At 47.6% G+C, this 25514-nt stretch overlaps 1 protein-coding gene across 5 annotated transcripts in view; it reads left to right on the forward strand.

The window, feature by feature from the left end:
* The window catches only part of TNRC6C (trinucleotide repeat containing adaptor 6C), a 119643-nt gene that overhangs the window by 84744 nt on the left and 9385 nt on the right, over positions 1-25514 (forward strand). For 2 of the 5 annotated variants that reach the window (XM_088802425.1, XM_074319472.2), the window contains 12 exons: positions 1384-1550; positions 4231-4311; positions 5687-5744; positions 7682-7824; positions 9164-9337; positions 10713-10859; positions 13307-13426; positions 15581-15664; positions 15902-16133; positions 18877-19044; positions 20055-20246; positions 20746-20889. In XM_088802425.1, the coding sequence (XP_088658551.1) occupies positions 1384-1550; positions 4231-4311; positions 5687-5744; positions 7682-7824; positions 9164-9337; positions 10713-10859; positions 13307-13426; positions 15581-15664; positions 15902-16133; positions 18877-19044; positions 20055-20246; positions 20746-20889 (1710 nt within the window). Of the gene's footprint in view, positions 1-1383; positions 1551-4230; positions 4312-5686; positions 5745-7681; positions 7825-9163; positions 9338-10712; positions 10860-13306; positions 13427-15580; positions 15665-15901; positions 16134-18876; positions 19045-20054; positions 20247-20745; positions 20890-24235; positions 24353-25514 lie in introns of all 5 variants that reach the window. The other 3 variants (XM_074319476.2, XM_088802424.1, XM_074319473.2) reach the window with 3 other exon arrangements.

Consider the following 25514-nt stretch of genomic DNA (forward strand, 5'->3'; position numbering starts at 1 on the left):
GCTTTTTCCTGTTTCAGATTAGGTTTTGAAACATGTTGCTGCTGGGCAGTCGGACATTTCTTGCCTTGGAAACAAAATTCTGCTTTGGGTACTCCAGGTTCATGCGTTGTTTTTTTTCTTTCTCTCTTTTTTTTTGAAAAAAAAGGAAAAATCACTGTGTTGCATTTCCCTCCCCTTATCTGAAAGTGTAATAAGGACACGTATAAAATACATGTTCTTTAAAATGTCAGATCACACTTACGTAGGGGAACTCTGTCGTGTGCGGGTGTTTTGCAATGTGATGCTTTTGACCCAGGCACGAATATAAGATTGATGACGTCAGTCTGATGTGGAAATTAAGTGTCCACTCGGCTGCAGAAGCGTCACATTTTCTTTGGAAGTGTCATGACGTGTCTGAGTCTTAAAATGTGACTTGACCGTTTGTGTTTTGTTCCTTTGCCAACACTGAATAGTATGCGCCATGTACCTGCCATCCTGCTGGGCTGTTGGTTCCATTCACAGCGCTGCTTGTGACAAATCAGAAGGCTAAGGCAGCTCCCGGGTATTCAGATTCCCGTGCCATTTGAAGGCAGTGTGTTTGTGTTCATCATGTGTCCTTGGAGGCCCAGTTACATGCCTGTCCGCCCTGTCAGCAGCATGTCTTCTTTGTCTTGCAGTCTCCAGCCAACTGTGCTGTTGCCTAATCTTTGGCAGCCTTCCGTTTCTCCCCGGAAGTGACAACTTTATAGATAAATTCTACACCAAAAATCATTTTGTATTTTAAGAAAGCAGAAAAAATTATATCCTGAAATCGGAACTCGGTAGTCAGCTTGTAGTTCCATCTGCCTGGCGCCTCAGCTGTTTCCCTCCAGTTATTCTGGGAGCGTCTCCTGGGAGCTGGTCAGAAACAGAGGCTATCGGTTCCACCGCAGACCTGGTGCATTCCTCAGGGTCCCCAGGTGACTCACGTATGGTCACGTTGGAGGAGCACCGGTCCACACAGCATACTGTGGCAGGCGATTAAAAAGCACATGAGGACAGTGACATTTTCACAACTCTGCGTTTTACTGGCCATTTCATACCATGTAGATGGAGATTGCCACCTTCTCCTGTAGCCCCCAGGATTTATTTTTAGACTGTTTATGCTTCACAGTGATCTACAGTCAGTTAAGGGTGTTTGGAACAGCACAGACTCCAAATGGCTGGCATTTGAAAAAAAAAGCACGTGCATGCATATTATGTATCCGGTGGAGAAATTCAGTTCTTAGGTCTGAAGGAAAGGAAGTAGTGAGAAGATAAATGATAAGCCGCCCCTTTGGTCCCACCTCCCCCTCAGTGATGTAGGCAGCACTGTCGGCTTCAGGAACGGTGAATTTGATTAGTTCATGTTCACTCTCTTTCTAGCTTCAAAATCTATGCAAGAAGGCTGGGGCAGTGGTGGGGACGACATGAGCCTCGGTCCCAGTCAGTGGGAAGACGAAGAAGGGGCCATGTGGAACAGTGCTGCTTCCCAAGAAAGCGCCTCCTCCTGCAGCTCCTGGGGCAATGCCCCCAAGAAAGGACTCCAAAAGGTGTGCGTGACACTAAAGAAAGACCCAGAGTCAGTGCTCCTGCTGAGCCCATTCGGTTTGGTTGTGGCATCTCTACCCAGTGAGGGGAGGCAGGCCAGAGGTCCTCGGAGTACAGGCCCCTGAGACTCTTTCGGGGTCTCTCCTAAGCATAGGGTAGAGTTTTTTGGAGACTACACGGAAGTGCTCTCACAGCAAAGCCAGTGCAGAGACAGGCATGAGAGTCCAGCTGCCTCTGAGCAGCCGGTCAGCCAGGAGCCTGGCAGACACGCACAGCAGTGCCACCCTCCCCACTCTCACGCTCTCAATTTTTGTTTTAGAAAATGCAATTGTTTTCCATTAGAAAATGTTATTTATACTGACGTATAATGGGTTTGTTGTTTTTTTAATTAAAAGATATTTTCTAAATTTCTCAGTTTTAATTTCTAGTACAGTAAATATCGATAGATACAACCCATGTAAACCTAAGTTCTTTAGGATCCTTAATTTTTAAGGGAGTAATGGGGTTCTGAGACCCAAAAGTCTGAGAGCTCCTGGGGAAGACCATTAAGTTGTCTCAAACAAATGGGCAGCCATCTGGAAAAACTTAGGTGAGATCCGCCCACAGCTCATATATGCACCAGGAGAAATTCCAAGTAGATCACAAATTTAAATACGAAAAATAAAAATGTAAAAGAATTCTTGAAACAATCTTTGAGTGGGAGAGGCCTAACTGTGATGAAAATCTAAAAGCCATAAAATAAAAGACTCATAAACTGTAGTAGATAAACATAAAAACTGTGCATGGCACAAAATACCCTAGTCAAAGTCAAAAGACAAGTTAACAACTGGAAAAAAGTATTTGTAACTCACATCATGAGAGGGCTGGTTTTGTGTGTGTGTGTGTGTGTGTGTGTGTGTATATCCTAGCAATTGATTTTTGTTAAGTCAACCAGTAATCCAATAGAAAAATGAGCAAAGAATGTGAATGGATGATCTCCAGAAAAAGAATGCAGCTAGCTCTTAAACATGGAAGGATCTCAGCCTGACTTGTTGAAAGAGCTTGATTTCAAACAAGCCTAAGAGATGCCATTTTTAATTTCTCAGACCAGCAGAAAACCAGAAGTTTAATAAACACGGTCTGTTTGCAAAGCTGTGAGAAAGCCAGCACTCTCCCGCATTGCTGGTAGGAATATAAATTAGTATAACCCAACGGAGGGCCAAAATTAGACACGTCAAACTCTGGCACAGCATTTCCACTGATCACAGGTATAGCAAATGGCATTGGCACACACTTTTCTATTTTATCATCTTTGTAGTAAAAAAATGAAAATAAATGTACATTGATGGGGTAACCAGTTAAATTATGCCACATCCATATTACGGAAAGCAAAGCAGATTATTTTTGAAAGAAATTGTGTGTGTGTGTGTGTGTGCGCGCGCGTGCAAGTGTGTGCATGTGTGTGCATGTGTGTGTGTGCACATGTGCATGCGTCTGTGCACATACACGCACACGTGCTCATGATGGTTTCCACTGAATTAAAAATTCTCTGGGATGATAAGTAAGAAACTGCTCGGTGGTTTCCTCTTGGAGAGAAGAGGGACTAAGCACTGGGCAAGTAGGTAGGAAGAAGATGCTTTCACGTACACCTTTTTTCAACTTTTCACATCATGAATGTAGTACCTATTCAAAATTTTTTAATTTAAGAAAGCATTCAGTTAGCAGTAAGCAGAAACCAGGAACTGAAATCAGGGCTCTCTGTTCCTAAGGAGCAGACGTGGCTGCAGACATCAAAAAGAAGGCTTTGACTGTCGGGCTGGCTGCTAATCCAGTTAATGATGGGGCCAGAAAGACCAAATTGGTACATTAAAATGTTGTAGAATCTGGGCAGATCTGACCCTGGTGGCACAGAAATGACTGAATCAGCCTCCAAGTGAACGGCTTCCTGTCAGGACAAGAGCCAGTTCCTTTACTATCTCCCCATTCGCCCATTCTGTAGTCAAGGCAGGCTCGATTTTGAACAGCACTGTGAAGAATCTTTAGAGGAGGACTTTTTTGTGTTGTATTAATGCACCATTGGAGTCTAACTTTAGAATAAGCGGGCAATGACTGAGAAAAGGGGTCATGTGCTGCTCCGGCCTTCTGCCCCCCGCCCCCCTGCACTTGCTCTTCGTAGTTGGCCCCTCTCTCCTCTCTGCAGCCTCTCCCTCACTGCCGGTTGCCCTAAGGGCTGTAAGCAAAGAACAATTAACAAAAGTAACAGGTTTTCTGTTCCTTTCTTCTTGTTGCCTTTTGATTCTGTTGGAAGGAACCCCTTGCCTTTTGTCTTCTTTTAGAATAAAGCTTATAAAAGGGCAAAAAAACATGTGATTTTTAGTGAACTTCACATAGCATTAGCATAGGGCTGGGTTCGGGGGCACTTACTACGGTTATTGGATCATGGAAGTGGTACATATTTGTGACGAACTCAGTTCATTCTCTGGGGAAGAGAAGTAATTATGTGGCTTTTTAAAGTCCACCCTAAAGAACCCCACAGAACTAGCCACGAAATACTGTCAGGGACTTGCCAGAGTACAGAACTAATCGACGAAGCGATTCTTTGCCTTTAATTAAAATCCCTGTGAGTTGTAGGCATCTCCCAGATCTAGAAGAAACGCCTGGAAACGTGACTCATGGACTGTCCCTCGCTCACACTTCTTCCAGGGCATGAAGACGTCTGGCAAGCAGGACGAGGCCTGGATCATGAACCGGCTCATCAAACAACTCACGGACATGGGCTTCCCGGTGATTGGCTCTCGCTTGCTTTGCTCGGTCCCCGTGTGTCCTGCCCACGTCTGTCATGTGTGACAGGAAGGAAGGAAGGCTTTCGAGGGAGGAGCTTGATTGTCGGCTGTCACAGCCTATTCGTGAATTCCCCTTTCCCCTGGGCACTCGTGTTTAGGGACCATGGCTTTGAACGAGACGGCAGAGCCTCATCGTTTCTCTCGAGAAATGCGTGAGAGCCTTTTCCCTGAATAAAAAGTGCTGCAGGATTTTTCATTTTCATTCGTTTCTACAGTTTTACATTCTTTTCATTTGTAATTAAAAGTGAGTGTTTTTATTAGTTTATGCAGTATATTGACAAAGATCCCAAGAGAAAACTTGATGTAAAGTAAAAGCTTCGTGGCCAGAGAAAGAATCCTAAGCACACCCGTTGAGTCCCTATGTCTCCGGTCATGTGCAGGGAGAATTGGGACTCGCAGGGTGTCCCTCTGCAAGTGTACCCAGTCTGTTCGGTCCCCAAGACCCGAACGGCAGGGCTTCCACTAGCGAGCGACAGCACCAGCACCTGCCGTGTATCCCTGCAAACGTCTTCTTTCCAAGTCCTTATCCAAGTGGCTGATTACCTGTGGATTATCGTGTTGATTACCGTGGGTGGCCCTAAAGAGTGAGTCTAGAATGGTCCTAGTCTAGTGGAGGGATCGACCTCCTTCACGGCGGGCACGGGCCCTGGGAGGAGCCGTGGCGGCCCGCTGGGAGCCAGGTGGCAGTGCAGTACTGCGCTCAGCACCCTGTGGGCTCGGGTCTTCCACTGCAGTCAGTCTGTTCCCAGCACAGGGACACTTACCCAAGTGAACCGACTGGTTTGGTTTTGTTCTTCCATTTCTTGGTGAAAAGTAGTGGACAGCAGACAAAGCCCAGACTCGGTGAAGCAGGCAATGAGCCTATGAGCTGATTCCTACAGTGACTTCCCACAGCTGCTGGCATGAGAGAGGCCACATGGGAGGTGGCCCATTAGCCTTGGGGCCTGTCCTGCCCCCGTCTGCGTGTGTCCTCATCAGTGGCTCTGTGGTCCTGGCAGGGGGTTCAGCCTTGCTGAACCGTTGCTGTTCAGTGTTGCCCAGAAATAATCCCACGAGTGCTGGTGCTGCATTTTGTCTGAACTGTTAAGTGCACGTCCTTGACTCTAAAAATCAAGTCGTATGTTTTCTTGCGACAGGTATTTTTTATTTAGACATTAATCTCTAGGCTCAAGAGTGAAGAAAAGTATTTCCAGTTCCAAACCTAATAACATTAAGTTAATGATGCTACTTCCCTGAGTTGATAGTGACAGAACTCTTGGCAAGCTTTTCCTTTTGTTAACGGGCAATTCTAACGAGAACTCTGTTTCCCTGCACAGAGAGAGCCAGCTGAAGAGGCTTTGAAGAGTAATAATATGAGTCTCGATCAGGCCATGAGTAAGTAAAATCACGCGCTGAGAATAGGCTTTTTTAAAGGTACCGGTTTGTGGATTTCTGAAATCCAGAGGCGTTCCATTGTAGTCGTGGGTTAATGGTTGGGTACATGCCGCATAGACAGGACCAGGCCACAGCCCAGGAGTAACCACGTGACGTGCACTGACCACATCTCAAGTCTCTTGGGGAAGAATGGCCAAATGCACATTGAAGCATGTTTGCTTTTTTATATTTTTTTCCAGACCTTCAGTAAATGGATAAATTTGTTTCCCTCTCTTTTGAGGGGAGGTAAGAGTGTCACTTGTGGAGAAGGGCAGGGGCCACGTGCCAGGCCTCACTGTGTCCTGACAGCATGTCCTCGTGCCTGGCCCCACAGCGGACTGGCTTAGGGGCCGGCAGAGGCATCGCCGTGCTGGCTGAGCACTTACTCTGTGGAGAACCCTCGTTCTGGAGCTAGCCTGCAAACAGTAATTGTGTTAAATATTTACGTGTGAAATACAGTTTATTCTCATTACTTGTGGCACTTGGGTTCTGTGAGCTCGCTGCCTGCACTGAGCCATTCTCCTGAGGGAAATGCAGGCTGCGTCCCTGCGAGCTTCTGCACAAAGTATTTTACCAACCAGCCAATATGTAACCTTGTTTTATGTGTGTTTCTTTTTAAAGATACCTTATTTAACATACATTGCTTACAAATAACCATATGCCATATTTCTTTCTAATAAAACATGAGCTAAGAAGGGTTGACCATTTCCCTGACCCTGGGTAATAGGACCATAAATTTCTTTGGCTTTTAGACTCACACCAATGCTATTGGCTGTGTTGTTGTTTTTTAATCAGTCATCTGTGATTCCACAAATTTAGCCACTTGCTCATCTTTTCCATAGCTTCAGCACACACCATAGGTGTCATTTTAGTGCTTTCCGAATGACCTTATGTACAGATTGGTGACTTTTCCTTTTTCTGGATGGGTCGTACTGTTGACTCACTAACATGAACTCATGGCCAACAGCACTGTAATTGGCGCCTGAAACACACTTCCCTACCTCGCTTTCTCCCTGGGGCACGTCGCCGCCTCCCTGCTCAGGGACACGACTGCACGTCAGCACTGTGCTGGTGACCACTGTAAACACCGAAGTCACCAACAAAAAGCACACAAAATGTGCCACTAAACAGACCACAGGAAGGACCTCACTTACCGGATGGGAGCTGGCTTTCGGGCAAGACACTCATTTTTCACTGCCCGCGCACGTCCACAAGTGACCTCACAAGTGCCAGAATTACTGATTTGGGGGCCACAAATTTCAGCTAGCAGGTACATTCGCAAGTACAGAGTCTGCCAGTCGTGGGGATCCACTTTATAAGCACGTGGCAGCGCCAGATGTAGGGTGTAAGGATGGAGGAGGAAGGCCTTGTGCGCCGGGAGAAGTTCATTCTGTGCAGTAGTGCAGAGCTGACATGAGCTAAACAAGTACTAATCACTAGACTGAAAGACCGTGAGGACAAAAACCGTGTCTGTTTTGCACTGTATTGTGGCCCCAACATTTAGAAGAGTCCTTGCAACTAGTAGGGTCTCAGCAAATGGAAATTGATGGCTGTAGGTGGGACAGAGGAGCTGTTTTCGACGGGAGCATCAGGGAGGGCCCCTCGGAGGAAGTGGCCGCTGACTGATGCCTGTGTGAAGAAGGGGGATGTGTACCGGGGAGAGGCCAGTGCAGCCCCTGAGGGCGGTGTGGCTGGGTGGAGGGTGCAAGTGGAGGGAGGAGAGCTGAGGACTGAGCGCAGGGTCGCAGACTGTCGGGCCTCAGCCAGAACCAAACCAAGGGCCTCCGTGTTTTCCGGGGGTCCAGGGTCTGAAATCCACCCGTCTAGCAGCTCAGTATCGTAGCTGGTCCTTCTCAGGCGTTCTCTCTCACGCGTGGCTTCTGTTTGTTGTGCTCCAGGCGCTCTGCTGGAAAAGAAGGTGGACATGGACAAGCGTGGACTGGGAGTGACCGACTACAATGGAATGGTCACCAAGCCCCTTGGCTGCCGCCCACCAATCTCCAAAGAGTCTTCCGTGGACCGCCCCACCTTTCTCGACAAGGTAGGAATTCAGGTGGTTTGTGTCCATTTGTTTGATAAGAGGTGTTTTTCATTTTAACTGTGTCCTTAATGGAAGCCAGATTAAAAACCTGCTGAACTGTAACATTTAAGTGACTTTTATCCATTTTTTCAAGTATATATAAATGTTTAACTCAAAAGAGGTAGTGTTACGTTTCACATGATGTGATGAGGAATGAAAAAAACACTGAAATTGAGAACTGATTTTCATTTTATTGGGTGAACTTGGCCAGGTTGTCTGCTTCAATTCGTCCAATAGACAAGGGGCATCAAATTCCTATGTTATTATCTTATTTTACATGCACAGTTCTTCCAGTTGGAAATAATGTGTTACATGTTGGATGTCAGAAAAAGGGACCAGAGGTGGCTGGGCATGGGCACCGATTCTGGCTGGCCCTTGCTTGGCTAGGCCACGTCAGAGGGCATGCTGGTGTCTGTGGGGAATCTTCCCCTTAGATGTTTAACAAGTCCAGTCACCAGTTCACTCTTTTTAGTATCGTCCTCTCACCTTGAAAATAAAACTGAACACAGAAAGAATAAATTAAAAACAAAGGGGTCATGGGAGAAGAGATGGGGCTCCATCTCCATTCTCAAAGAAACAGGGTCCTTCGTTCCACTGCAGGAAGCTGGCGTGGGGTGCCTGGCCCGGCCCTGCCCTGCCCCAGTGTGGCCAGAGTCCAGATCTGGGGTGCCCAGTGACGCTGGAATTTAAGTGTGGGAGCCTGACTGATTTCCTTATCTTTAAAGAGTGCAATAATACTGCAGGCTTGTTGTGAAATTAGATGAGATCAATTTGCAAAAGGCCTAGCACATAGTGTGACCTCGATAAATGTAAAAAAAAAAAATTTAATAGGATTCTGTGTGTTTTATACATTGCCCAATTATTGAGTTAAAGCGTATGAAGTTGCTGTGTTTGTAGATCAAACACAGTTGTGTGTCAGCAGAATTCCACATAATGGAGGCCTAGAGCCTTGGCAGGGACATCTCCAAAGGAACCTGTTTATTTGAAAGTGGTTGTAAAGTGTTTTCCAAATTAGACTTTTGCTGAGTTCTTGTCTCTTTCTCCTGACTCGTACCCCTAGGTGGGGTCAGTAGTGGATGAGAATGTTATAAGCGAATGTATGTGTTTGTAAACTAATTGCTAAAATGAAAGCAGCATCTTAATCCTGTTTCTCTTTTTTCTTTTTCCCCCTCCCTTTGCCCATGTTCTCCATTCTGTTATTATCCACTTGTTTGATCTTTTAATTCTTTCTCCATCCATATCCCTTACATGTCTTGGGAAACTGCTTTGTGCTCTGTGTGTGGCTGGACACTGCACACAGCTCACCCTTTCTTTCTCCAATCAGGGTGGCGGCCTCGTGGAAGAGCCCACGACTTCACCATTTTTGCCTTCACCAAGCCTGAAGCCCCCCCTTTCAAACAGTGCACCCCCTAATCAGGCCCTGGGTGGGATTGCCTCAGGGCTGGGCATGCAAAACTTGAATTCTTCTCGACAGGTAAGGCCGCTGGGAGAGAGCGGTGTGCTCTGTGTCTCACCTGCCTTTGTGGCATGTTTGAGACAGACCCTTTCTTATTGTAATTAATGCCCATATTTTAAAATATGATCAACTATGTTAAAGGTAGTTGAAATGCCGTAACAATTTCCCTTCCAGTGATTTACTGGTGTCAAGAGTTGAATCCAGTTCTTGAGTTTTAACCATCTTACAGGAAGTGCTTCAAAATTAGGCGTATTTTTACACGTAACTAAAACGTGTTTGAGTTCAGCACTGTGGTGCTAACTACTGCTCGTTTAGAGGATACATCTTGTAAAGTAGCCTTCTGTTGCCAGACCCCTGCATAAATTGCGATCTTAACTACGGTGGTCTGTAAGAAAAGCCCACATCCTACCCTTTTTCCCAGAAATAGGGGTGACATCTCCTGGAAGGTTCTCGGGTCCTCAGAGAGTTTTCCCTGCCTCTGACACTCTTGGGGAAGTGCAAGTCACTGTCAGACGTCGCTAGGGGGAGGACCTGAGCATTCTGATTGATTTCTGCTCTGTGTCACTCTGTCCCCCGGATTCTGTACAATGAAGTGATGTGCAGTACACCCTGCCTTTCTCGTCTATAGATACAGACGCCCTTCTCTTTGGTTTGTCTTGTGGGTGAGGCTGATGCACACAACCTTTGAAGTTGGTGCTGTGATGGGTGTTCAGTGTGGCCGAGCAGGCCCACATGTGCCCACTGCCCTGGGCTAACTACCAGCAGTGCCTCTTCCACTGTCACCAGCGTCCTGTCCTTAGGAGCCTCGCGATCTTACATCGCTCACGTTGGTGGTAGTTCAGTGGGACATCTGCAGGTCATATGTTCTGCCATCTGGAACGTGTGGGTGGGGTCGTGGAGTGAACCCACACGGCAGGGTTCTGCCCAGTACCTGTCCGGTACCGCGTCCCAGCAGAGCGGGAGGTACCACACGCAGCACGGTTAGCACCTGTATTTGTCAGCTTCTTCAATTTCAGGTTTCGTTGTTGAAACAATAGTTATATTTCCTATTTGAAAATGTGGCTATTCTGTCACGTTAGTAATCCCCACACGTTATGCCTCTAACTCATCATAAATACCCTCTTAGGAATATGTATTATCCAAATAGCTATACATAATGCTATTGTTTGTAGCACTGTATTATTAGAGCTTTCTTTAATGTGATAGCTGGGTTTCAAAACACATTAAAACTGGTGCTATGGTGTGGCTTCTGTGATGTAAAACGCAGGCAAGCTTCACGGGCCAGTAGATACCATGTGGCATTCCTATTTAGGACAACAAAGCATGTCACCCCATCTGAGGCTCCTGTAGCTGTGGTTTTGTGACAGCTCTGTCCCCGCTCGTGTCCCCGCAGATACCGAGTGGCAATCTGGGTGTGTTTGGCAGTAGCGGACCAGCACAAGCCAGGACCCTACAACAGCCGCCGCAGCCGCCCGTGCAGCCTCTGAACTCCTCCCAGCCCAGTCTCCGTGCTCAAGTGCCTCAGTTTCTATCCCCTCAGGTCAGACCCGCATCCGGGCACTACTGAACGAGGCCACCCAGATGCTTGCTTTCTGTGGCAGCTCGCGCCTCAGTGACATCAAGGTTTTAAAGTGAGAGTGAACTAACCCACTCTGAAGAAGAGCAGGCCTTCCGGTACTGGTCCGCCGTCTGATTCTCCCGGGCCAGCGCTGTTCTCAGCATGGCTCCCAGAGTCGCCCGCCCGGCCGGGCCTGGATGGCCAGGGAGAAGGGCGGACCCAGCACACCACACAGACGTGCTTTTCGTCCTGGCCGTGACAGGGTGGTTCCGATGCACCCAGGGCATTGTGCTAGACTGGTGGGAGAGGAAATGACACACTGAAATGCTGCCTAGCACAGAGGAGACCTCTCAGAAGCAGTCAGATTGAATAGCGCTTTAGTGCAAAAGGAAATGTGATGCTACTATGTTTTGCCGAAAATAAGACCCAGCCAGACCATCAGCTCGAATGCGTCTTTTGGAACAAAAATTAATATAAGACCCGGTATTATATTGTATTGTGTTATGTTATATTATTATATTATATTATATTATATTATATTATATTATATTATATTGACCCGGTATTATAATATTATATACCCACTATTACATTACATTATATTATATTATAAAGACCTGGTATTATATTGTATTATACCAGGTCTTATATTAAAATACGACTGGGTCTTATATTAAAATACGACCGGGTCTTATATTAATTTTTGCTCCAAAAGATGCATTAGAGCTGATGGTCCAGCTAGGTCTTATTTTCAGGAAAACACGGTACACATAATAGTGCGCATGTTATAGGCTTTTTAGTTAAGTTTAGTAGTTAGTATTAGATCATTTTTGCCTATATATTCTTTATAAAAAAGATCAAATAGAATTGAGGAAAAGGATATTGTTTTACATAGCAGCTCTAAAGCATAATACAACATTTTCATTAATATGGTTTACTTTTAGAACATTCCATAATTTTAGACTTTGGACTGAGTTTTCAATTACAGTTGATCCTTGAACAGCATGGGTTTGAATTGCATGCAGTTGAAACCCACATTGTTCAGGGGTCAGCTGAGCAGTGTTGCCGTCCTTAACCCCTGAGGAAGAGTACGCAGCCATCCAGTATAATGATGAATTATAAAGTTAGCTGGAAGTCAGTGTGAACCACATTTGTGCACTGAGTAGTGAAATGGCTGATGAAACCTGGGTAAAATCACAGTTAAATTCATTAGTTAGTATACAGAGTAAATGGTTGTAACAGAAAGACCCCAAAATACAGTCGCTTAGATGAGACAGCCGTTTGCTCTCTAGGTGACTGTGGAAAGCAGGGTGAGTGGCAGCCGCTCTGCCAGGGCCATGTCCCAGCAGCAGGGCGGAAAGTGGAGTCTGGGCAGCCGCTTTCTGCCAGGTGGACAGTTGCACACACCACTTCCACTCAAAGCCAAACCACGTGACATGGTCACTCCAGCCTGAGGGGCAGAAGGAGAGATGGTTTCCGGGGCATGGGGACGGCGGCAGTCTTCACACACTCAGCAAACAGACTAACGTGTCCCAAATGTCAGTCTGTGTGCCGCCCACTTCACTGTACTGTCACATTTCCTTTCAGTTGACTTGTCTTAATTTAAATAAATGTATTCTTCAAGGAAACGACATATCTACCATAAATAGGACAATCAAGATTTTTCTGATACTCATTAGACAATTGTTAAGGTAAAAAATGCTCATCCGTATTCTACCTAAAGTCATCTGCATAAATGCTCTGATAAATAGACACGTGGACATTGAAATAGCCAGTGCCAGGCACCTCTGAACAGTGGGCAGATTGACAGTCAAGGTCAGGGCTGGCAGAGCCGCGCAAGTGCATTGCCCCAGGGAGGCTGGGGGCAGTTGTGCCCACCGAGAGGAGTGTCTGCTCCCACGAGCAAGGGGACCACTTCCCGAGCGTGTACACTTGAAAAGGGGTTACTGCCCACCCTGGGACGAGACCCTGTTGCCCACTGGCATGCTGCCATCTACCAAGAGGCATCATCTGCCTCCTTTGATAAGGCTCGAACCGAGAGAGAATCACTTCCCTTTGACAGAAGGTGAAATGGGTTACTGAGAGGAAGGGCCCAGAGTCACTCTCAGAAAAGAAATTAGGAAGTCTGTTCATAACTAAGTTAATTCATAATGAGAAACTTAATTCACAAGTCAAACATTTGGAGGAAGAAATCCTTCTTCTTCTTTCCCCTCTCCCCCTTCTTCCCTGTCTCCGAGATTCCTTCCTTATTCTTCATAAAAGCATGTTAAGTAACGTTAAAAAGTATACAAATTTTTTAATGGCTTTTGAAGTTCACTCAGACAAATATAATTGTCATTAATTAATCAATTTTGAACCTGGAAACTACACAGATGAGTAAATATTTTAGTAGTGATTCAGCGCCTAATGATGTATTTTGTGTTAAACAGGTTCAAGCACAGCTTTTGCAGTTTGCAGCAAAAAACATTGGTCTCAACCCTGCACTATTAACCTCGCCAATTAACCCTCAGCATATGACGATGTTGAACCAGCTCTATCAGCTGCAGCTGGTGAGTAGGCGATCCGTGCGCGTTCTAGAACAAAGGAGAACGTTCCGCTGACATATACGCAGAGACTCCAGCAACACATGCTGACTGACGCAGTAATCGAACACTTTTCTTCCTGTAGAGAGTGTCACTGAGACTTCTGTGAAGGTTTTAAACTGTTCAGAGAATTAGGAAGTTTGTCACTCACGGGTGTTTACTCAGCTCCATCAATCCTTTGGCTCTTCCGTGTTCCTGGAGTCGCCCAGGTCTCACGTAGCTGTGTCTGAGCTTGAGCTCTCAGCCAGCCTCTCTCATCCACTTTCTCATCTCAGCCACAAAACACAGAAATCATTTCAGTGACTATTTTCTAAATTCTTCCAAGGATGGCATACAGCTATTCTCGAAGCATAAGAGGGAAGTTACTCTATTACATACATTAGATGCCTCAGAAATTAGGACTTAATTCTCTCTCAGCATCACTGTTGAGAAAGGCTGATGTAACCTAATAACTCTTGAAAGTTTTATAATTTGACATATCTTGAATTTTGAATTTTCAGCAGACTTACTTTCACCATAAAAGGCGATGCCATCATGTCCCTAGGTGCAGGCTGAATTTACACACCCTAAAGGACCAAATGTGTTAGTTCTTTAATACGTTGTCACCTGATTTCTGTAGAAGTCTTGTCCAACAACTTTATCTTCTAGGAAATGACCAGGAATCCATAAAGAAAGAGGAAAAAGGCCTTCACTAGACAAAACCAGTGTCATTAAACCATTCCTTACAGGAGAGTCCTGACCCTTTCCTCTTCGTTAGACACATGTCTAACCAGTTGGCGTCTCTGGTCTCCCAGTCAGTAGCGGGGTCGCATGGAGGAGGAAAGTGTCCTGGAGACAAGTGACAGCATGAGTGGAGCACACAGAGCTCCAACATGGGGGATGGGGTCGTGCCTGGATTCTCAGGCTGTCCCCTCCTCCGTAAAGGGCAACAGAGCCACCGAGACCATATGATGCTGAGGCTTCCTGGGGCCTGAGCCGTGGGGAGGGCTCCAGGGGTGCGGTCCTGTTGCTTGTATACCAACAGCAACAGGAAGAGACCTGGCCTCCACAGAGCATGTCATTTACTACTCTGATCAGCGAGGAAAGTACTTTCTACTCCATGATAACGCTGAGAACACGGCTGTATTCTGACATGTCACGCAGCTGATTATCAGACTGGTGGTCTAGGGTCTTGATTCACACAGCAGCTTTATTGACCCCTGTAGTGTGAAAGACACCACGGACGTGCCGAATTGTGTTTACTTGTTCTGATTTAAAATTGTGTACCAGCGTTACGCTTTCTTCCAGAAAAATAGGTAAAATAAAGTTCAGTGCTAAAAGTTCATCCTAAAGTTATGTTTTAAGACCTATAAGGATTCACTAAGTGAAGCACTTTATTCTCCATATTTACAGATTAATGAGTCACTTCCAATAGTATAATCTCTATTTGGATCCTATATTAATGTATCCTTTTGCCAAAACTGTCCCAGAAGAATCCATGTTGGATGAAAAAAATTTACGATATTCAACCAACATTTTGAAACAATCGGATGATCAAACCTTCTGCATCTGTGCGGAACAGTCTCACGATCATTTTATCCAGTTCGTAGACCGGGTATGTGTGACAGACATGTCACAAGTCTGGATTTCAGGCTCCATGAGGACTGGATTGTCACAGGGCCCATGGTTCTTACAAACCTTTTAACGTGTATAATTAAGTGACCGATCAGCACCTTCCTGCCACCTTTTCTGAGCCATTCTGGACAACTTTAGTTTGTATCATTAAAAGAATAAGTATTTTTTCATTTCACTTCATTTCTTTTCGTCTTAGTCTGTGTGAGTCGAGAGCAGAAGAATTTTGATCATTAACTGGAAAATAGTTACAGACAAACCTCATGACCAACACTAAACAGGGGTACTGACTGGGTTACTTTGTAAAAATCAGTGCACTAGAAATGTTTTGGAAGACATTTGTCCTTTTTTAAAAAAGGTTTCTTGTGTCAAAATATGTTCAAACCACAGTGTGGTGGGGGGACCGAGAATCCTGGCCGTTTTATCTTTTTACTTTTTTAACTAATGTACTGAAGGTGAACCATTTGTGGACGGCTTTCTCATAATATTTTCCTTATTTTCTGTCAACAGGCATACCAACGTTTACAAATCCAGCAGCAGATGTTACAGGCCCAGCGTAATGTTTCCGGACCCATGAGACAACAGGAGCAGCAAGTAGGTGGCATCCGGATGGGTGTTTCGCTGCATTCATTAGCTGTCGTCTTGTCTGATCTGAGGGGCTCTAACATACGAGCTGCTGTATTGTTAGGATTTTTCTCTCGCTAAGCCTCCCCGTTGAAGTCTTGGGCTCGCTGGGCTTGGGAGGAGGTTGGCCCGGGCGTCACAATAATGGAGACTGCCGCGTGATGGGCATCACTCGCAGGCTGCTAACGTGTGTGTCTCCACCGCCAGGTTGCACGCACAATCACAAACCTGCAGCAGCAGATCCAGCAGCACCAGCGCCAGCTGGCCCAGGCCCTGCTCGTGAAGCCACCGCCGCCCCCACCACACCTGTCTCTGCACCCCTCTGCAGGCAAGTCGGCCATGGAGAGCTTTCCCCCGCACCCCCAGGCGCCTGGCCTCCCTGACCTGCAGACCAAAGAACAGCAGTCTTCACCCAACACCTTCGCTCCTTACCCTCTTGGTGAGTCTCTGTGGCCTAGGCCCGGCCCCCGCTGTGCCTCAGGGCTCCTGCGTGAGGGGCCCCAGCAGCTGTCTTCTCCGAGCACGGGCTGCACTAGCCATACTTCCGGTATAAAATCTTTCAAAGCAGTACCGGCAGAAGCTGCCAGCCTCTCCTGTTCCTTGCTGAATCCGTAGCCTGTTCCTTTCCTGGCTTACTCCTGACTCTAGCGGCCACTGTCCTCCAGCCTAAGCTGCATGGAAGAGTTTAGAACGGTGGTGCCAGTAAAGTTTTCACATCTTTATGACCCAGGCACTTTAAAAAGCAGTATGACATGAAATTGGCACAACACGTTGACCCTTCACCTGTAGGCGCGTGCTCAGCACTTGGCACCCACAGGTCAGGGGACACGGTGCCGCCCTCGGTCGTCCAGGCCTGCCAGGAGACAGACTCGTCTGGCATTGGCTCTTAGAGGCTGAAGCTGCAGGACAAACGGAGTCCAGAACCCAGGGGATACATATCCAAAGGGACAAAGGCAGCTGAGTGACAGGGAATTTGCTCCTAGCGGAAAATATCCCTTCTGGAAGGAGTGGCGTGCTCTAATCACGTGAGCACTGTCTGCTTGATGTGACCAATGGTCTGTCCTTCCTGTGACACTTGGGGTAGATGCTGAACTGATTATTCTGTCCCTGTAGTTACCGGCCGACCTGTCACTTCCCTTTATGTTTGGGAAGCAGAATAGTCTAGTAGGTAAGACCTAACTTGGAACCTGCCACACTGAGTCCCACCTCCGCCACTGACCAGCTCATACTTGCTTGTGCAACTTGCCTGACTGCTCTGTGCCTCAGTTTCCCCATCTGTGAAGTGGGAATACTTACCTCAGAGGGTTCTTTTAAAGATTAAACGAGTTCATGTGTGAAATTCTTAAGGTGGTCCTACCGCATAGCAAGTACTTTGTGAAGTGTTAGCTGATGATGTAAGCACTTCTATTTTAGGAATAGTTGTTTCAGAAATAAATTCTGTTCCGTCTATTATCCTAAAATGCTTTACCTTCAGCTTCCTAGTATCCATCTATCCTCTTAACCTATATCTGGAGAGTAAAGTGCACTAATCTTTATTCTTAAAGATTTTTTTCCTTAGTACAAATGAAAGAATTAGTGCAGTGAATCTTCAAAATTAGATGAAAAATAATTTTGATAAAATTTTACAATATTCACATTAAAGTTATAAAATAAATGTGTTGAAAGTAAATAGCTAATAAAGTATAAGAAATTTAGCCTGTAACATTGCCCATTGGGTAGGTTCTCAGCAATGTTTTTCAGCCGCTGTAATTCCCGTCCCCGTTTCTTCCCACACGGCCTCCCGTTGTTATGCTGTATCGACTCCTGGAGCTTCTGGCCTGTGCAGGAAGATCAGGCGTATAAAAATGAAAAAATAACTTTCATAGCCCCTGTGGCGGGATTGTTACAGGGCTACAGAGAAGAGAGTTCGCATTCACCTTCAGTGGTGAAAGGAAACTCAGAGCAGGATTAAAGCACGGACCTCAAACAAATAAGGTTTCCGTAAACGAGGAGGAAGCCTAGTACGGACAAGAGGCCGTGTTCCAGCGCAGGCCTGTCGCCCAGGGCCAGGCATTTTAACTGCCTGTGGGGGAGAACAGAGACGGGCAGTGGGAGGGTGGGCTGAGGTCCAGCCGGGGGATTTGGAGCCCTCTGCACCCCTCACCCGACTAGGTAGCTGTCGGTGGAAATGGAGAGTCGTTAAAGCAGAGACTGGCCATATCTGACTCGCAAAAGTGTTTTCTTAGGTCTGCACGCTGGTCTCTCTCTCTCTCTCTCTCTCTCTCTCTCTCTCTCTCTCCAACATTTAAAATTGGAAAGTTTTGAATAAAAGAGGCTCTGGCTTCTCCTGAAAATGGCTGCATTGGGTGTGCATTCCATGTGGCACCAGTGACACCCGCTTACTTAGGGTAAGCGCTGTCCCATTTGCCGCTGTCCCCACCAGGCCCACTTCCCCTCCATCTGCCTTGCCACTTGGCCCACCTGGGCATTTGAGTTTGCAGTCGCTGACTTCTAGTTAAAAACAAAAATGTCGAATCCCTTGCTTGGAGCAGAGATGCACCTTTGCGCGTGTTCTGGGGCCTGTGGGACAGGGACCGTCACTGATGAAAGTGACCTGTCAACACTGGGTTGCCTTCCCGCTGGTCATTCTCTCCAGCCAAGCAGTCTGTCCCGCTCGTGCCTGGTTTTCCCATCAGCCTTTTTCTCATCATCGTCCTCATTTCTCTTTATTAACCTGGCACAGTAACCAAAGTGCCTGCTTTCAGCTGTGAGAAACAACCCCAGGCCGGCACAGCAGGCCTGGGGGGGGGGCTGGCAGCACCACACTCAGATAGTTCACTTCCTCAACAGGAGTTAGGTGTTGACTTGATAAAGTCCTTCCAAGCAGACTTGTGTCAAGTGCGCTCGCTGCAGGTAGACCTGAATCGTCCCGACCAGCCATGCTTGGCACTGAAACAGTTAAAATGAAGAGTCATCACCCCTACTTAATCAAAGACTGTTTATTACCATTTTCACCTTAATTCAGGAATAATATTCCTAGAAATATGTGGTGTTTACAAGGCAAAACGTTTCTTTTTCCCACGAGCACTAAATGTTACAGGATTTGGCTGTGAATTAAGACTCAGATTGATCCTCTAAGAGAGCTTTAGAAAGGGATCGTCTAGAGGACGGCAGGTGTATCCTCATAGTGTTTTTATTTTTAGCTGGACTGAACCCAAACATGAATGTCAACAGCATGGACATGACTGGTGGTCTGTCGGTGAAGGACCCGTCTCAGTCCCAGTCCCGCCTCCCCCAGTGGACACACCCCAACCCGATGGATACCCTGCCCGGTGCTGCTGCTCCTCTCGACCAGAACCCCAGCAAGCATGGTAGGTCCGAGCGCGATGCCTGCGGCCCGCTCACCGCCGTCTGCTCACTGATCCCCCAGCTGTATCATGGAGCGTGCTCATTTTGTTACTCCTGCTGCATTGCTCTTCTGAGAAGTCAGCGCTGAAAGCTGAATAAAAACGATTCCATTCCAGTGCAGAGGACGTAGGATTCCAGCTGGTCAGTGATCAGACTTCTTGCAACCTTAACCATCACACCTTAGCTATAAACCCAGAAGAAACTAAAAATGCCCCAGAACAGCAAAGAATATAGGGCATAGTCTCCCTCCTTTTTATTTACATCTGTATTCTACAACAAAAAATTTGAGCCTACTGAAAAGAGATTTTTTTCAATGAAATGATAAAACACAATAGCAAATCAATGCTTAGAAAGGAGGAAGAAGCAAAAATGCTAATAACCATAGGAGGTGATCTCACTGGTAAGCATTAAATTTAGCTCTAGATTTCCTGGTAGCATAAACAGCAAAGAAAATTTAATAGGGTATGTAATTCCCTCTTGGTATAAAACATTCTAAAAAGAAAAAGAAAATTCTTTCTGATGATTAATTCTACAAGAAAATGATCACGTGCTCTCTGGGCACCTCGCTTGGCCTGAGAGCTCAGCAGCCTGTGGCGAGCTGGGTTAGTCTGTAACAGTGAACGCGCCCCTTCTGTCTGGAGGGAGGGAGGACAGAGACCCCCGCACGTTTGATAACTCACCACAGACAGTGACTCATAAGCTCTCCCAAGAAAGGTTCCCTGGGCCAGCTTCCTGTGTATGGGCATGCATCTTGCCAGGATTTCCAACATGACAAACTAAAACGGTTCGTCAGAGTTTCAGTTTTCCAAGGACGAAGTGTGTGCTACCTGAAATAGTCATTTATTCTCGGAGAATGCTGGACAAAGCAAGCCCGCCAGTTCACGTACCTCTAGGAAAGGCTGGGCCTGGTGCCAGGTGGCGCGGGCTCTGCTTCCCCTGTTCACGCGGCTGTCTGTGTCCTGCTGTCCCCCAGGTGCTATCGCTGGAGGTCTAAGCATTGGGCCTCCAGCCAAGTCCTCCATTGACGACTCCTACGGCCGGTACGATCTAATCCAGAACAGTGAGTCACCAGCCAGTCCTCCAGTAGCTGTTCCCCATAGCTGGTCACGTGCCAAATCTGACAGTGATAAAATCTCAAATGGCTCCAGCATCAACTGGCCCCCAGGTAAGAGCAGACGACACTTGTGTGCAGCAGCGGATCAGAACATGCATGGGGCAGAGGTGGGAGGGCAGTTAGGCCAATTTCGGAGTCCCGGGCCTCCACTAAGAGTCCTGGAAGCCTTGGCCCCACACTTCTGGCTCTTTCACTGCAAATCCTTTTGTCAGATCAATTTTGGGTGTGATCAGTGTCAGGTGCTTTTCTGCAGTTCAGTAGGAGCTGAAGGGGAATGGCAAGGAGATGGGGAGAGGGGCACTACAGTCCATCTGATCAGATTGTTGCCAGGCTTTCTCATTCTGTCTGCACACTGTGCTTATGTGGCAGCTGTAATGTAATGCCTGGCTCTGGTTTGTTCCCAACAATTGATGATTTACTGAAAGAAAGGCTAAAATGTGTCTTTTGATTCAGTCAACAGATTATAAAAATTTCCACAAATTGTCATAAAGCAACGTGAAGGTACTCTAATACTCATGTTTTGATTTTCATTTTGTTTGGAATTTTCCAGAATTCCATCCTGGAGTCCCATGGAAAGGACTTCAGAATATAGACCCCGAGAATGACCCTGACGTCACTCCTGGAAGTGTCCCCACTGGGCCTACCATCAATACCACCATACAGGATGTCAACCGCTACCTCCTCAAAAGTGGAGGTGAGGAGGGGCTCCGCCTGCGTTTGTGCGGGAGGTCTCTGCACACACTCAGGGCATCGGGGGTGACACTCTGGGCTCTGAGGCAGGGGTGGGGGAAGACACGTCGGATGGCAGCTTCTCTGCCATCTGTAGCAGCACAAGAAGAGGTCAGGTAGTGATCCTGGCGAAAATGGAGGCTGGGTTGGGCTACGTGTTTTTGCCAGATTTATTAACACGTCATGTTTCATAAGCGTCATGTTATAAAATCCCAGTGTTAACCAGCCAGCTTTTGAATGAAAAAGCTTCCACTTGAAATCTCTTTAGATTAAAAATGAACTCACAACCCTTTACTCATCTATCTCAGTCTGTGTTTCCTTTCCACAAAATATCTGGTAGAACGACCAAAACCCACCCCCAGGACTTTTTCCTGACAAACGCATGATGCTGAGGTTTGGCACACCTCTGGGAGATGCCAGGACCCAGTGGAAGGACGCGATAAGCTGCGCTACAGAACAGAAGTGGAGACTTCCTGTGCAGTGTTGGGAAAAGCAGTCGCTCGCTTTCCCCGCGGCTGCCGATGAAGGTGTTGTGTGGGTGCCGGGCTGACAGTTTGTCATCAGCGCTCTAATACTGCGAAGGAACAGCCAGGTTACCACAGGTGCTTGTGACGAATGCCAGCACTTGAATAGTTCCCAACACAATCATTCAGGTTTCCGGCTTCAGATACGACCTGTGGGAGAGATGCCTTTCTTTTTAATGGTTCTTTAAAGTCTCAGATTCTGAGTGTGTCTGGGGTTGGGGTAGAAGCCAGGAGAAATCCAGACCGCCCTCCCAGAGGAATGCCTTCCCCGTGTCCCGTGCAGTGGCTTCTTGGAGCAGTGGTGTCGTGGACATCCCCACCGTCAGGGACAGAAGAGTGGCACAGGGGACTCAGAGCTGTGGGGAGTGGAGCCTATATGAGAGGCCAAGGGGACGGCCTGAGGCACAGGACAGAAGTAAGACTCAGCCCTCACTGCTTGACGGCTCGAGTGTGGCAGCAGAGCTGTGCCAGTGCAGGGAGCCTGCCCGGTGCCCGATGGATCATCCGTGATCCCTTGGTCCCGGGGGGGCCCCTGGGGCATGCAGGTCCTGCACATTAACGAGTGTGCCATGATGTGACAAGGCGGCCCGGAGACGCAGGTGAATTCTGAGGACAGAGCTGAGCAGCTGAGAGTGCCCGAGCAAGGCGGCAGGGAATCTGAGTGGATGAGGGGCATTTGCGTCAGGAGACGAGAAGAGGGCTGTCCAGCTCTGGGGTGGAGATCAGACAGCAGCCGTCCAACCTAGGCGGCTCTCTTCATTTGGTGTCACATGACGTCTGGGGCTGCTCATGCCAAGTGCCCCCCTCCCCTCCGTCCATCCCCTGACCAGGTCACCACAGCCCCGGGAAGCCCTTGCTCCTCTGCTCCAGCACCTGCTTTGTTATCTGAGAGAAGTGGAGCACAGTGAACATACCTTAAGGACCCAAAGGTGCCACCACCACAGGGCAGGGTGAGGAAACTGCTAAGGGCAGACCTGGCTGGCCGCCTCTCCAGGGCGGAACGCGCTGCTCCCCACACAGGGGCTTCCAAGCTTCCCCTCTGGGGACTGAGCTCTGACTGAGCCACAAAAGGCTTTCATATTTTTGAGTGACCAGCTTGATGTAAAGTACAGAGGGAAAAAACTAAGTTGTGCTGTAGAAGATAAAGTGTGAGAAGTAGCCGCCCACCTCTTGGCCTTGGCTTGTTGTACGTCTTTTCTGAGTGGGGTTGTCCGTGTTCCTTCGCTGAGCACACCAGGTGCTGTGTTGTTGTATTTATTGCCATCGGTGTTACGTTCTGACTTGACATCAGAAGTGTACACTGGCCGAGTATTTGTTCAGCTGTTACAGTTTTAACTTGGATGCAGTGACCACTGACCAGAAGTGTGAGATGCACACGTGCCGTTTCATGACCTCCTGCGACTGGTACTTCATCTAGAAAGGAAAGTTCACTGTATGGAACAAATTCCATTATTAAAACAAAATTTCAAAGCTAGAGCACGGTTAGAATCAAAGTACCCTATTGTGAATTATAAAAGAACTACCACATGGGGTGCAGTAGTACCCCCTCGGGACCCTGGGGACGGCCTGTTAGTGCTGAATGACAGAGGAGGGTTTGGGAGGAAGCTCAGCGTGGCAGGGACTTGGAATCTTGTACAATGGAAGACACGCGCAGCTCTCGGATCAGCTCAGTGTTCTTCTGCTCCGATGTCCCCATTCTAAGGTCGTTCACAGCAGGGCAGCTGCACAGCTGTGCTGGGCACACACCGCACCGCACCGGTCTGCCAGGCGTCACAGGCCTGGTGGTCTGTGTGAAAGCTCCTCCCCCGCCCCCTGAGGTTGTCCATGCACCACCCGGGAGGGGGTCCCGTGACTTCTGAGATTATTTGTGGTGGAAAATGTGGCAGCCACACTTTTATGTGTCTGTGTCCCCTGCCCCAGCCACCTGCGCACACTGGTGGGGTAATTTCCAAGTCACAGGGCTCCGATTCCATCCTCCTTCCACCCAGACTGTTACCACTGCCTCATCCTCTTGTTCCCCAGCCTCTAGCTTTTCTCCAAGAATTATGAGGGAGGGTGACGTGGAAACATGCCAAACACCCGGGAGTTGAGCTTTCTCGGGAAGCAAGGGTGTCTCAAGGGGCCCGCATACCCTCAGCCTCCTCCTGGGTTCAGGAACAGGTTTTTAAAATAGGAAACTGCCATTCTGGGGACGCAGTAGCTCAAGTTCACAATTATTAGCACAGACTTCTCTTCATTATTCCTGTAGTTCAGATGAGAAATGTGGGAACTAATGGGATGCCTGAGACATTTGAGTCAGAAAAAAGGGCTGGTCATTATGGCAAAATTTATAATAAAAAGTGTAGAGTATTGTTTCCTTTTGTTTTTTAGTTTTGTGGATATTGTTTGAGGTGTGAAAGTAATGGTGATTGGATTGCCCTGTATTATATTTTTAGCTTACGTGGAGGGGGAAATCAGTGTGATCCTTTAAAACTCTGATGTGGCGTTTTAAACCCCCTGGGGACAGCGCTTTTCTCTGGTGCCTTGAAACCCTGTCACAGACAAGCTCGTGCTGTCTCCTGGTCTTTGCCTCCTCAGCTGTCAGGAAGGTCCCTGGTCTACGAGAAGCTTGGGGACCCAGAGTAGGACACCGTCTCCATGAGCTTGACCACAGCACGCTTTCACTGTCAGCTATCTACTAAATCGGCAGTTTGGGAGGCAGTTGGCTCTGGTTGTTAGAACCTTCATGGCCACTTAGAGGGGCACACCTGCTGCCCACCTTTCTTAGTGCCATGTTTGGTTCTGCAGGGTCCCCCCCACCATCATCTCAGAGTGCCACGCTTCCTTCCCTGTGTGCCTGGCCACTCGGTGCCTCTGGCTACAGTCGCTCACTCAGCAGCATTGCACCCGCACCTAGTACCACAGGTATGCGTTGCACCTGGCTCTCGCCTTGCAGGTAGTGTATTGGCATAGAATTAACCCCTGGTGGTTCGCAGAACATGAAAGCTTTCATGAGACTCTTCAAAGTGGGAGAGCAAAATGATTTGTTAGAAGTCAGACAGAGAGTTCTGTTGGGAACTGGCAGAAGGAATTTTGTCAAGGCAGTTTGATAGAAAGAGCTGCTGAGACAGAGGGTAAGAGAAATACTGGCAGAAGAAGTTTGTCAGGGCAGAGTCTGACGGAGAGAGCTGCGTCGATGAGAAGTGCTGGGGTTTTATGTTTTTCCATGCAGGATGTAGGGTGCTTGTCAGCTTGCAGGGGGGCTGCCATTACAATTATCTTCTCCTGGGTACTGTCCTGTTCCCATCTGTGATGGATGTCAGCTTGCAGGGGGTTGCTGTTGCGATTGGGAACTGTTCTGTGCGCACCTGTGATGGATGTGAGGTGCTTGTCAGCTTGCAGGTACAGTGCTAGCCCGGGGATTCAGAGCCAAGTGGTCAAATGTTTAAGCTCGTGCCTGTTAGCTCGCAAGCTTGCTCCTGTTAACTAATTGCCTGTCCCATCCTACTAGCTCCCATTAATTTTTTTTTTCACTTTATTGGGGAACAGTGTGTTTTTCTAGGATTTTATTAGGGAACAGCGCGTTTTTCCCAGGACCCATCAGCTCCAGTCAAGTTGTTGTCCTTTCAGTCTTAGTTGTGGAGGGCGCAGCTCAGCTCCAAGCCCAGTTGCTGTTGTTCAGTCTTAGTTGCAGGGGGCGTAGTCCACCATTCCTTGCGGGACTCGAACCGGCAACCTGTGGTTAAGAGCACGCGTTCCAACCAACCAAGCCACCCGTCCGCCCCCATTAACTTTTTACTTGTCTCATCAGGTAGCCTGTGCTTTCTTTCCCCAAACAGATCTGACAGGCCTGGCTTGTCCTGATGGTCTGTTTACTCTGTCCCTGAGCTGGGTGACCATGTAGTGTGATGGAAAGTGGGGATGGTGACATCCCCGTGGGGTCTTCGGGAGGATCGTGTGCTTATGTAAACTGCTGCTGCCAAAATGTATCTACTTGCCTCCCCTCCCTCCACCCTGTGGCTACAAGACAAGGGGGTACAGGGTTTGAAGTTGTGGAGGCGGCACCTGCTTGGAGTTTGCCGTTTTA

This window comes from Rhinolophus sinicus, chromosome 12 (genome assembly GCF_057876585.1).
Source record: "Rhinolophus sinicus isolate RSI-liver-muscle chromosome 12, RSI-T2T, whole genome shotgun sequence".
Taxonomy (NCBI): Eukaryota; Metazoa; Chordata; class Mammalia; order Chiroptera; family Rhinolophidae; genus Rhinolophus; species Rhinolophus sinicus.